This window comes from Belonocnema kinseyi, chromosome 4, assembly GCF_010883055.1.
Source record: "Belonocnema kinseyi isolate 2016_QV_RU_SX_M_011 chromosome 4, B_treatae_v1, whole genome shotgun sequence".
Lineage (NCBI taxonomy): Eukaryota > Metazoa > Arthropoda > Insecta > Hymenoptera > Cynipidae > Belonocnema > Belonocnema kinseyi.
Genome location: NC_046660.1, coordinates 18,440,194 through 18,452,804, shown reverse-complemented (window position 1 = coordinate 18,452,804; position 12,611 = coordinate 18,440,194). Strand labels below are relative to the sequence as shown.

General features: G+C 24.0%; 2 protein-coding genes across 2 annotated transcripts in view; one reads left to right on the top strand and one right to left on the bottom strand.

The window, feature by feature from the left end:
* Nucleotides 1-6,651: 6,651 nt before the first annotated feature.
* Nucleotides 6,652-11,126, bottom strand: LOC117171522. Its single transcript, XM_033358898.1, has 2 exons — nucleotides 11,070-11,126; nucleotides 6,652-7,555 (listed from the first exon to the last, which is right to left on the bottom strand). Exons 1-2 carry the CDS (start codon nucleotides 11,076-11,078, stop codon nucleotides 6,968-6,970), a joined length of 597 nt encoding a protein of 198 aa, XP_033214789.1. The 5' UTR covers nucleotides 11,079-11,126; the 3' UTR covers nucleotides 6,652-6,967.
* A 61-nt stretch (nucleotides 11,127-11,187) lies between these two features.
* The window catches only part of LOC117170777, a 14,144-nt gene continuing 12,720 nt past the window's right edge, over nucleotides 11,188-12,611 (top strand). Inside the window, exon 1 of the mRNA XM_033357814.1 lies at nucleotides 11,188-11,194. Coding sequence (XP_033213705.1) covers nucleotides 11,188-11,194 — 7 coding nt within the window. The remainder of the gene's footprint in view (nucleotides 11,195-12,611) is intronic.

Here is a 12,611-nt window from a genome sequence, read left to right as displayed (position 1 = left end):
CATACATACATACATACATACATACATACATACATACATACATACATACATACATACATACATACATACGTACATACATACATGCATACACACATACACACATGATACATACTGACATAAATACATATACAGACATATACACATATATACATACAGACATACATACAGGCGTAAATATCTATTTTTCGGATTCAGGAGATCTCAAAGCGAAGACATTTGACAAAAACAAGGGGAAGGGGACAAATTTTACACAAATATAATACCTTCTCTGGTGAGAATGGAAAAAGATGCATTTTCAAAAAATTAATTCAACTTTCAATCAAAATACAGTCGGATAAGAGAAAAAATTCAACAAAAAAGTAGCATTTTAAATCTAAAATGACAAATTTTGAATTAAAACGTTAAACTTTCAAGAAAATAGTGGAATTTATAATTAGATATCTGCATTTTCAATCAACAAACATGCATTTTTAACTAATCTAATAAATCTTCAAAAATAAAATTAATTTATAACAACAGTTGAATTTAACCAAAAAATAAGATTTTTTCAAATTATACGAATAAAAGTTAGAAAAGTTGATAAATTAAAGCTTTTTTAATTTTAATTGTAAATACTTTACATTTAAAGAAAAAAATATGCTTTTATGTTTTAGTTAAGTTTTTAATATTTGAATTTGATAGGACCAAAAAAAATTGTGGCGCGAATTGTACTTCCGTTTGTCTCTTTTTTTAAGCTTTTAAAATTCTACAATATATTAAATATCTTTGCTATAAATTAATAAATTGATCAAGTAATATAAAATTAATTTTTCCATTTAATAAATAAGAAAAAATAAATACACCTGTTTAAAAAAAATATCCAGAGACCAATTCAAGCATTGCGTGTGTGCATTCACTTGTAGTGAAAAAAAAATTCCGAAGATCGAATCTCAAGACCCTGATTTCATGAAGGCTGCACAATTTAAACAAAGAAAGTAAGTTACAACGAGTCCCTTTTCCCTGAAGGTCGCTGGGTCTCATGTCCTTAAATAATTTAATAAAAAAATGGAAGAATAAAGAATGAAAAAACTAAAATTCTTACTATAATGAAATTTTTTATTACTTTTTTAAAAGGAATGACGTGTGACAATACTCTAGGCTTAATTAATTTTTTTTTTTTAAATCGGCACTTTCATCTCTGAAACTGGAACACTTGCCTGAACCACGCCTGCGATTTGATGCCTCAGGCGAAGCCCTACAGTGATACAATGCCGGCATTTGTGAGACAAGTGACGCAAGATGATTGAAGTCATAATAAATTGTCTTCTTCTACAAAAGCAATAAATTACACCTATGCATTTCACTTTTTTCTCTATTTTGAAAAAATATATATAACAGATAAAATTTTCGACCAAAAATGGAATAGCTGCATTCTAAGATGAAAAATAAATTAGTAAAAAGAAAAATTAATTTCCAAGAAAAAGTTAAGTTTTTAAATAAATAGTGAAATTTTTAACCAAATATTTTAATTTTTTACTAAAGTTGTTTAATTTTCTAAAAAAACATTAGTTTTCAAGAAAATTTTCATTTTATCAACAAATAGTTCAATTTTGGACCAAACAGTTGAACTTTCAACTTAAATTATTAACCTGTAACAAAAACAAGTTTTGTACAAAGTAGTGTTACTTTTAAAGATGCAGTTGATTAAAAAAAGGAAATAATAAATAATTTTTTTACTTTTCCGAAATTGGTTTATTTATTCATCACAAAATAGTTACACTCAGAATAAAATAGTTTGCTTTTTAATCAAAAATATTAACTTTTAACAAAAAATTTAATTTTCTACCGAATTATTGAATTTTCCACGCAGATGTTAATTCACGGCCAACCAGTTGAATTTTTTAATTAAACGACACATTTCTAACAAAGAAAGGAATTTCTTACAAAATAGTTTAACTTTTAATCAAGCAGTTGATTTTTGGAAAAAATGCATTCATTCATTTTTGTGCTTTTTCCGAAATTCATTCATTTATTCATCGCAAAATAGTTACGTTTTAAATTTTAATTTTCTACCAAATTAGTTTAATTTCCCACTAAAAATATGAATTTTTAACAAGAAACTTTATTTTCAACCAAAAATTTAATTTTCTACGAAATCGTTGAATTTTTGAAAAAAAGAAATACATAATTAATTTTCTTTCTTTTTCCGAAATTCGTTCATTAATCATTACAGAATAGTTTAATTTTTAAATAAATAGTTGAATTTTTAACCAAATAGTTGAATTTTCAACCAAAAATATTAATTTTCATCAAAAAAGTTCATTTTTTACCAAAGTTGTGGAATTTTCCAAACAAAAAATTCACGAGCAAATAGTTGAATTTTTAACTTAACTGATAAACTATTTATTATTTTGTCATAAATTTTCTACCAAAGTAGTTTAATTTTTAACTAAAAATATGAATGTTTAACAAAAAGTTTATTTTCTTCCAAATACTTTAACTTTCTACCAAATTGTTGACATTTTTTACAAAATATATATAATTTTCCACAAAAAATTAATTAACAACCATATAGTTGAATTTTCAACTTAAAGGAAAAATCGTTAACAAAAAGAAGAATTTTGTAAACCAAAAAATGAGACTTTTTTAAATTATTAATTTGTTCATCACAGAATAGTTAAATTTCCAAATAGATATGTTAATTTTTAATCAAATAGTTTAATTTTAAACCAGAAAAGTTCATTGTGAACCAAATATTCATATGTTCGATCAGACAATTGAATTTTCTACTTAAATGATGAATCTCTAAGAAACAAAAAAAAAATTGATTACAAACTAGTACAACTTTATATAAATAATTATGTTTTTTGAAAAAAAAATTAATTAATTTTTTTCGAAATTCAGTTATTTATTCACCACAGAATAGTTAAATTGTCAAATAAAAAGTTTAATTTTTATCAGATTATTTTAATTTTCTACCAAAGTAGTTTAGGTTTAAATCAAGCAGGTGATTTTTTAAGAAAAAAAAATGAATTCTTTTATTTATTTATGTTATTTAAAATTTTAATAATTCATTCATGACAGAATAGTTAAGTTTTTAACTAAATAGTTGAATCCTTAGCAAAACAGTTGATTTTTTAAGAAATTATTTTAATTTTCATCTAAAAATATTAATTTTCAAGAAAAAAAATATTTTTCAACTGAATAGCTTATTTTCCAAATGAATAGTTGAATTTTCTACAAAAATTACTAAATATTTCACAAAAAAATTAATTCACGACCAAATAACAGAATTTCTAAATTAAATAATGAATTTTTAACAAACAAAAAAGTAATTTTTAAAAAAGTAGTTCAATTTTTAATTAAGAATTTGAGTTTTGAAACAAAAAGTATTCATTCATTTTTCCCCTTTTCCGCAATTTATTAATTTATTCATCACACAATAGTTCAATTATTAACCAAATAGTTTAATTTTCTACCATAGTAGTTTAATTTTAAAATAAAAATATGAGTTTTTAACAAAATGTTCATTTCCAACCAAATACTTTAACTTTCTAACAAATTGTTGAGATTTTTCACAAAATATATATATATAACTTTCACATAAAATTAATTAACGACCATATAGTTGAATTTTCAACTGAAATAAAAAATTGTTAACAAAAAGAAGAATTTTTTAACCAAAACAAAAATTATTTTTTTAAATTATTGATTTGTTAATCACAGAATAGTTAAATTTGCAAATAAATATTTCAATTTTTAATCAAATAGTTTAATTTTAACCAGAGTAGTTCTACAAAGTAGTTCAAATTTAAATCAAGCAGTTTATTTTCGAAAAAATTAATTCTTTTATTTATTTATATTATTCAAAATTTAATAATTTGTTTACGATAGAATAGTTACATTTTCAAATAAATAGTTGAATCCTTGAAAAAATAGTTAATTGTTTACGAAAGTACTTTTCTTTTTAACTAAAAACATTAATTTTCGAGGAAAAAATTATTTTTCAACTGAATAGCTTATTTTTCAAATGAATAGTTCAGTTTTGTACCCAATTGTTAAATTTTTATTCGAAAAATATGAATTCTCCGCAAAAAAAGTTTATTTAAAACTAAATAATTAAAATTTAAAACTTAGAGTGAATTTCTAACTAGAAAAAATGAATTTTTTAGAAACTAGTTCAACTTAAAATAAAGTAACACAATTTCAACTAAAAAAAGGAATTTTCAACCAAACATGTAATAAATTGTATTTATCCAGAAAAGCAATAAATTACACCTATCTCATTCAATTTTTCTTTATTTTGAAAAAAAATTATAAATATATATATATATATAAAATTCTTTTGAAAACACGTTTCTATCTATTACGGAACATTCAAAAACTACGTCACACTATGTATTTTGGAAATTTTTCACAAATCAAAATGCTCTCAAAACAGGGAAAATAAGTTTTTTCTTGACGATAATAGGGAAATAAATTCATTTAAATAAAATGAAAGTTTTTTAGTCAAAATTTATAAGAAAAAAATTTTAAGTAATCTTGTAACAAAAATAGTTGAATTCTTAAACAAACAGTTTGATTTTTAATCCAAATTAACGAATGCATCTACAAAATAGTTAAATTTTAGAACAAAGTAATAAAATTTTCAACAAATTGTTGAATTTTTATGAAAGTGATTTTCTTCATAATAGTTGAATTTACAGTTCAAACGATGAATCGTCAAAAAAAATTAATTTTTAACAAAGAGACTTAACTCTTACCCAATCAGTAAAATTTTCAGTTAAAAACGTCCATTTAAAAAAATAATAAAACTTTCAATTATTAACAGATAACTTTAACCTGAAAAGACGAATTTCAGAAAAAGAGTTGGATTTTGAACCAGGTAAGATTTCTCAATCAAGAAAGAGAAAAAATTCAATTTTTTAATTCAAAAGGAAGAATGTTGAACAAAAAGGCTAAAATTTTAACGGCATCATTAAAATTTTAACTAAATAGTTCAATTAAAAAATTTTAATTTTCAACAATTTATATCAATTCAGCAACATAGTTGCATTTTTAATCCAAAAAGACTAATGTCCAACAAAAAAGTTGAATTTTTAACAAAATAATTAAGTTTTTATTAAATACTTGAATTATCAAATAAACTGAAGAATCTTCAACAAAAAAAGTTTATTTTTAACCAAGGAGTGTAAATCTTACACTATTATTTAATTTTTCAATTAAACCAGGTCAGATTTCTCATTCGAGATAGAGAAAAAAAATTTTAAAAATAGTTGAATTTTATATTTAAAAAACAAATGTGTAACTAGACAGTTAAATTTTCAATAAAATAATTAAATTTTTAGCAAAATAGATGATCTTTTAATTAGATACTTAAATTTTCGGCCAACAAAGATGAATTTGATTTTCTTCCAAAAAAGCTGTATTTTGAAAAAAATAATAAAATTTTCAACCAAATAATAAAATTTTTAACAACAAAAAATGAATTCTCAACCAAAAAAAGTTGGAATTTCAACCCAAAAGATGTTGAAAAGAAAGATGTTAAAATATGTAAAAATTTTTAATAAAAATGAATTATTTTCAATTAAAAACGAAATAGTTCAATTTATAGTTAAAAAATTAATTTCCCAACAAAAAATAAAAAATGTTTAACAAAATAATTAAATTTTCAATCAATAATATGATTTCCTAACCAAAGCAGTTCAAAATTCAATCGAGCAGTTACATTTTTAACCAAGTTGATTAATTTTCTTCCAAACAAGATAAATTTTGAACAAAATACATCAATTTTCAACCAATTGTTGAATTTTCAACTAAAAAATTTGAATATTCTCAACAAAAAAATTATAGAGTCAAATTTTCATTTGAAAAAAATTAATTTATAACAAAAAAACAACGAATTGTCAAAAATATTTTAAAAGATTAACTTCTTTCGAAAAAGACCAATTTTCAACAAATCACATACATTGACAACCGAATTCTTGGATTTTCAACAAAAAACTAATAATATTCTCAAAAAAAAATAGAAGTCAAATTTATATTTAAAAAAAATTAATTTTTAACAAAAAAACAACGAATTGTCAAAAATATTTTAAAAGATTAATTTATTTCGAAAAAGACCAATTTTCAACAAATCACATACATTGACAACCAAATTCTTGGATTTTCAACGAAAAACTAATAATATTCTCAAAAAAAAAATAGAAGTCAAATTTATATTAAAACAATTAATTTTTAACAAAAAAACACTAAATTAAATAACAATTTAAGCGAAAAGAAAGAAAAAGGAAAATGTTCTAGAAAAACAGGGGAAAAGGTGGAATTCCTTAAAAAAGTGGAAAAGAGGGTAAAAGGCGAGAATGTGACGTCCGTATTCATACGTTTTTCTTGTAAAACAAGATCACTTATTTTCAATTTTTCAAGGATTTCCAAAAATTTTTATTCACATTTACATTTACATTTTGGTGTGACATAGTTTTTGAGTAGCCGTTTATAATTCATAAATAGTCATTACAATTATTTTTATTTTTTTGTTGGGCGGGGGGGGGGGGGGGGGGGGGGGGGGGGTATGGACAGAAGAAAGGAATTTGATAAGTTTTTAGAATAGTCATCCATCTCAGCTTGAAAATTATTTTTTAACTCTTTTTGTAGAAGAAGAACACACGTGAATTATTGAATATAATATAGTTTTTAATTATTTAATATATATATATAGAAATAGAACCAACGAGAGATGGAAAAACTACCACTAATCGGGGTAATTACAGATCACTGGGCTAAATATGGATTTTACTGTATATAAGATTATTTCTCATAAAACGGGGCAAATCGGGACATGTGGGGTAAAGTGGAGCACCTTTTTTCATTCAAAGAAACCAAAACTCAAAATTTTGTATGTCCAGCTCTCCATTTCTTGTCCCCTTAACCCCGGTTCGCGAAACTGAAAAATCTGCTTAGGCGATTCACAAATTTCTAGATTCTTCCACTACCAGCCGTGATTCACTTCAGCAGGATGAGGAACAAGCTGGGGTTTGTTAATAGCTGGATATGCGTACGGAATTCTGACGGCATTGGAAACTTGAACGGGAGCAATCTGTTTTGGAGTATTTTGAGAAAAAGTGACACTTGGTGCTACGACGTAAGATGATCCGTAGTTGGCTTGGGCACCTGAATAGCCTGAATGGGCGTAGGCATTTGGATGCACCTGGGCCTGAGGTAGACCAATTGGGACCGAATGTTGAACTGGCGCAGGTACAACTGGCAGATGTCGAACTGGTGCATAACCGTATCCAACGTGTCCCAATTTTTGATATCCGCCAACTGGAGCTGGAATTGGAACTGGTGCTGGAACTTGAACTGGCGCTGAAATCTGAACTGGAACTGGATGTCTTGGGTAAGCTGGAATTGGTCCATGAGGTCTGTATTGTGACAAATAGTTGGGCTGATAAGCTGATCCGGGTTCAGCAACTGAGTAACCTCCGTGGTATGGTCCATAATTGGGGTGGTTCAATGGCGAGGGTCCATGATTCAGGTAGGCATTGGATGCCGTCAGGAGGGTTGCCAGAACGAATATCTGAAATATTGTGGCAGTTATAAAATATTTAAAGACAAAAGATCTAAAAGGAAGAATTTTCAAGAAAACTGTCAAATTTTTGAAAAAAATATTAACAGTATACACTCAACTCCCGATATAAGGAACCCAGGTTTATGACATTCCTAGAACTGATTTTCTTCGCAGTTTCGTGATGAGAGGAGCCGCGGGTTCGAATCAGCGTTTTGCGATGAAATTCAGGCAGCCCTGATTGTTTAAGTTTGGGTTCCCCCGATTTAGCATCAAAGTCAAGACAAGCCATCTCCGAAACCGGTCTTATATCGGGAGGTGAGTGTGGTTGAATCTTCAATTAAATAATGGCACTTTCAAAAAAGTTGAATATTTTATAAAATAGCTGAATTCGTAACCAAAAAGATTGATTTTCTACGAAAAGACGAATTTTCTATCAAAAGTAATCAATTTTCTTACATCTTTTAAAATTACTCGTACTATTACTAAAATTCTGAAAATTTTATCAAAATAAAAAAATTTTCCTTGACCTCTTCCACATTTTTATCGACATTTTTATAAATCTTTTGCAATTTTTTGAATTCTTTTCAAATAAAAAAATCAATTTTTCAACAACGAAAATAATAATTTTAAATGTCAAAAGAAACTTCTAAATATATATTTCTAATTTATTCAAATTCTTCATAAATGTTTCGAAAAATCTTTAAAAATTAAAAAACTGTCTAAAGTCTTCCAAAATTATCTATAGACATTTCTAGGGATCCTTTGAAATCTTTCAAAATGTGTTGAAAAAATTGTTTCAACAAATAAAAAAATCATCTGAAATTTTTTCAGGAATTTTAAGAAAGATTTTTTCACTTGAAAATTTTGAAATTTGTTAAAAACCTTCTACATTCTTTGTTTGAAATCTTCCAAAATGTACATGTTGTTTAAAATAAAAAATTTTGTTAACTTTTTCTTTACAATTCACCCTTATAGAATAAAAATCGGTTTTTACTCCATGACTTAACCGATATTTTTCTAAAATTTTATAATATTGCAAAATTTTTAATTTTCTTTAAAATTCTTAATATTCTTGTTTGAAATATAAGGAAATCATTCGAAATTTTTTAACGTCTCTTTCGATTTGATCCTAAAATTAATATTTTTAAATAAAAAACTAATTAAAATAATCTTCGAAATATTGAGTTAAATTTTAATTTAAAAAATTAATTTTCCACATAAAAAGCAAACTTAAAAAAAATAGTTAAATTTTCAAACAAAGAGATGAATTTTCGACTAAAGTTACAAATTTTCAGCTAGAATACTTAAATTTTTATTTTTAAAAATTAACTTTTTATAAAAGACCTAGTTAGATTTGCAATCAAATAGTTGAATTTTCATCTAAAAGACAAAATCTTTCAACTATAACTTAAAAATTCTACTATTTAGCATAAAATGTATATATTTTAATAGAAATTCGTCTTTCTTGGTAGAAAATTATTCTTCTTTGATAAAAATTAATATTCTTGGTAAATCCAATCACTTCGTTGAAAATTAAAGTCTTCTAAAGAAAATAAAATGTTGCATCTTTTCATGCTAAATTAAATTTTTTGTTTATAAATTGAACTATTTTGAAGAAAATTAAATTTTTTGGTAGAATATTTATTCTTTAAATGGAAAATTGAACCATTTCAGTTACAGATTCATAAGTTGAGATGAAAATGTATTTTAATTGTGAAAAATTCAACTATTTTGAACAAAATTGTTTTTCTTTGGCAAAAAATTGGTCTAACTAAAAATGTAACTATTTCATTTGAAGATTAATCATTTTATTCGAAAATCTATTTCTCTTGGTAGAAATTTCATCGCTTTGATTGAAAACCCAAACATTTTGGGATGATTTTTTTTGGTTAAGAAGTCTACTATTATATTTTTGGTTAAGAAACAATCGGTTTTTTAAAAACTGAAGTTCAACTGTTTGGTTGAAAGATTATACCATTTAGATGAAAATTCAACTATTTAATTAAAAATAAAAAAATTGTATTGAAAAGGTATTTTTTGTAAAAAACTAATTGTTTTCACTGAAATTTTAACTATTCTAGCTAAAGAATTATAAATTTTGTTGAAAATGTATCTCTTTGGTTAAAGATTGAACAATTTTGTAGAAAATTCGCATTTTTTTAGAAAATTATGTTTTTAACTGAAAATTTAATTATCCCAGTTAATGATATATAGTTTTTTTAAAATCTGTTTCGTTTAGTAAGAGTTTTAATTTCTTTGGATAAAAACTCATGTATTTTTCTTCAAAATTTTTGTTGTTAAGAAGTTTACTATTATATTTTTGGTTAAGAATTCACCTTTTAAAATTATTTGCTTGATGATTTTAATATTTCGTTTAAAAATCATTCTTTTTATCAACAGCTCAATTGTTTAAGTAAAAAAAATGATAGAATTTTTCTTTTTTTATCGAAATTTCATCTTTTTTTGTTCAAAGTGCAACTCTTTCGTTAATTATTATTTTGTTTTGGTTAATCATTTACCTATTTTATTACAAAATCTTCTTTTTTGGTGGAATTCATTTGTTTATGATTGGTCATTAAAATTATTCTTGGTTAAAAATCTATGTTTTTAAAGTTAAAAATTCAACTGGTCGATTGAAGCTTCGATTATTTTATTTAAAAATCGTTTTTTTTTGTTGCTGCAAGGTAATTTTTGAAAATAAAAATTTAAATATTCTGGTTGAAGAATGATCATTTTTGTTGAAATGAAAATTTAAGTATTTCACCTCTGAGTGAAAATTTATCTTTTTTAATTAAAAATTTAAATATTTGTTTGCAAATTGATCTATTTTAGTTAAAAATTCAATGTCTTCTAAAACATGTTTTATTGAAATCCTGATTTTGATATTTTTTTTTACAAAAACGCAAAAATTTAATAGTAAACGAGGTGAAGGGGAAACTTGCCTACAGTGAATAGTGCAGTCTACATTAGATAATCATTAATTAAAAATACTAATGTACGTAAAATAATGGATAAAATTGAACTTTTAGTTAAGACCCTATGCGCTTAAATAAATAAAAATTAAAATGATTAATTTTTCTCATATCTATTCTCTCAATTAATGATTATTCACTGTAGATTTCATTATCCACTGTAGGGAAGTTCTCCCAACCTGATACATATTTTGCACACTTTCCACATTAGCTTCACTGACACTTGTCACTTTTGTATAACTATGGTTAAAACATTATAACACACCCTAAAAAAATGATTTATAATAAAAAGTCACCTCTATGCCAAAACATACTGGAATTTTACTTTAGGTCCAAAAAATATTTTTTTAGAATATTTGCGGTCTTTTTAAGTTACAAAATAATAAAAATTGAAAGAAATAGAGTATAGAAGTTGATCCAGGATCACTCCGGTTGACGATAAGTAAAAATTTTAAAATAAAAATAAGAAGAGTCGAAAAATTAAAAAAATATATAAAAATAATTTTTTAAGCAATAAATAAAATTTTAAAATATATAGTTGTAAGATTTACCTTAAACATCTTGCTCGATGGGAAAGTGATTGTGAGGGTAGTCGTTAGATTTGTTGCTCTGTGAAGCATATCCCCGAGTATTTATACCAGAAATTGTATTGCCATGTACAATCTAAGAATGGAAGGTACTTTTTGCACTAAGTGCATAGACAAGGGGCGTGGTATATCAGAACTGTCCCCTCTTTAGGCTATACAATTCAATTTATATAGCTAATTTTTATAAAAAAATTAAATAAAATCTTGAAAAAAAATACAAAACATAAAAAAATTTAATTAAATAAAAAATATAGGTATACAATACTCAAAATTAATTCAGTCTAATAATTTAATTTATTTAAGGTTTAATACCAATGAAAATTTAAACTAATGGAAAAGTATATCAATAATTTTGTTTCGTACCCTTATCTGCTATTGCCTCATTTTCAGAACTTAATAAATTCAAGTATGACTTTCCAAAAGTTAAAAAATTTTAGCACATTAAAAATTATTTATTTATTAAAACTTCATATAAATACAATAGTTTTATGGATTTTACGGAAAATCTTATATGATGGAGACAAAATATTCCTTTCAAAAAAATTACCATTTATTAATGTAAAATTTTATTACAAAAAAATTAATTATCAATGCAAAACTGTTAAGTTAAACCAAAAAATACAAATTTTAAAGAAAGATTAGAATTTTCAACCAAGAACATTTTTTCAATCAATAAAAAAAAAAAATCTCATAAAATTTGAGTTTTCAAGTCATATAGACAAAAAAATTACCAACAGTATTTGTTACTAATTATTTCAATCTTAATCAACATAACCAACATTAACAAAACATTTGAATTTTTGATAAAAAAAGACAATTTATCTACAAAAATTAGTGAATTTTCAGCACAAAAAAGAAGAATTTTAAAATAAATTTGATAAATTTTTAACCAAAGAGATCAACTTTTAACTAAAATGATGAATCGTGAAATAAGCAGAATTAATGTGTAGCCAAGTAGTTTAATTTTTAACCCAGTATATGAATATCCTACAAAAAAAGACAAATTTACATAAAAATAGATTATTTTTCTAATAAGAAAGATGAATTTTTAGTAAAAAATGGAACAGTTTAATTTTAAGTTAGAGAACTACGTTTTTAAACAAATAGAATAAATTTTCAACCAAATAGTTAAATTTTCAAACAAACAGATTAATTTTCAACCCAAAGATTAAATATCTATACAAACAATTCGGTGAGATATGGAATAGATAATTTTAAGTTTATAAAATTTAGTTTTAATAAAAAAACAACTAATTTTCAAACAAAGAAATGAAATTTCAATTAAAAATAGTAATTTTCTACAAAAAATAAATTTAAAAACAATATTAATTTTCAATCAAAAAGGTTAATTTTCTACCAAACAAATAGAAATTAAAAAAATATATATATATAAATTTTTAACTGAATAGAATCAATTTTCAACAAAACTAAATAAAATTGCTTGATTTGCGGTTAGAGAAATAAGTTTTAAATAAATGAAATAGATTTTCAACAAAATAGTTAAAT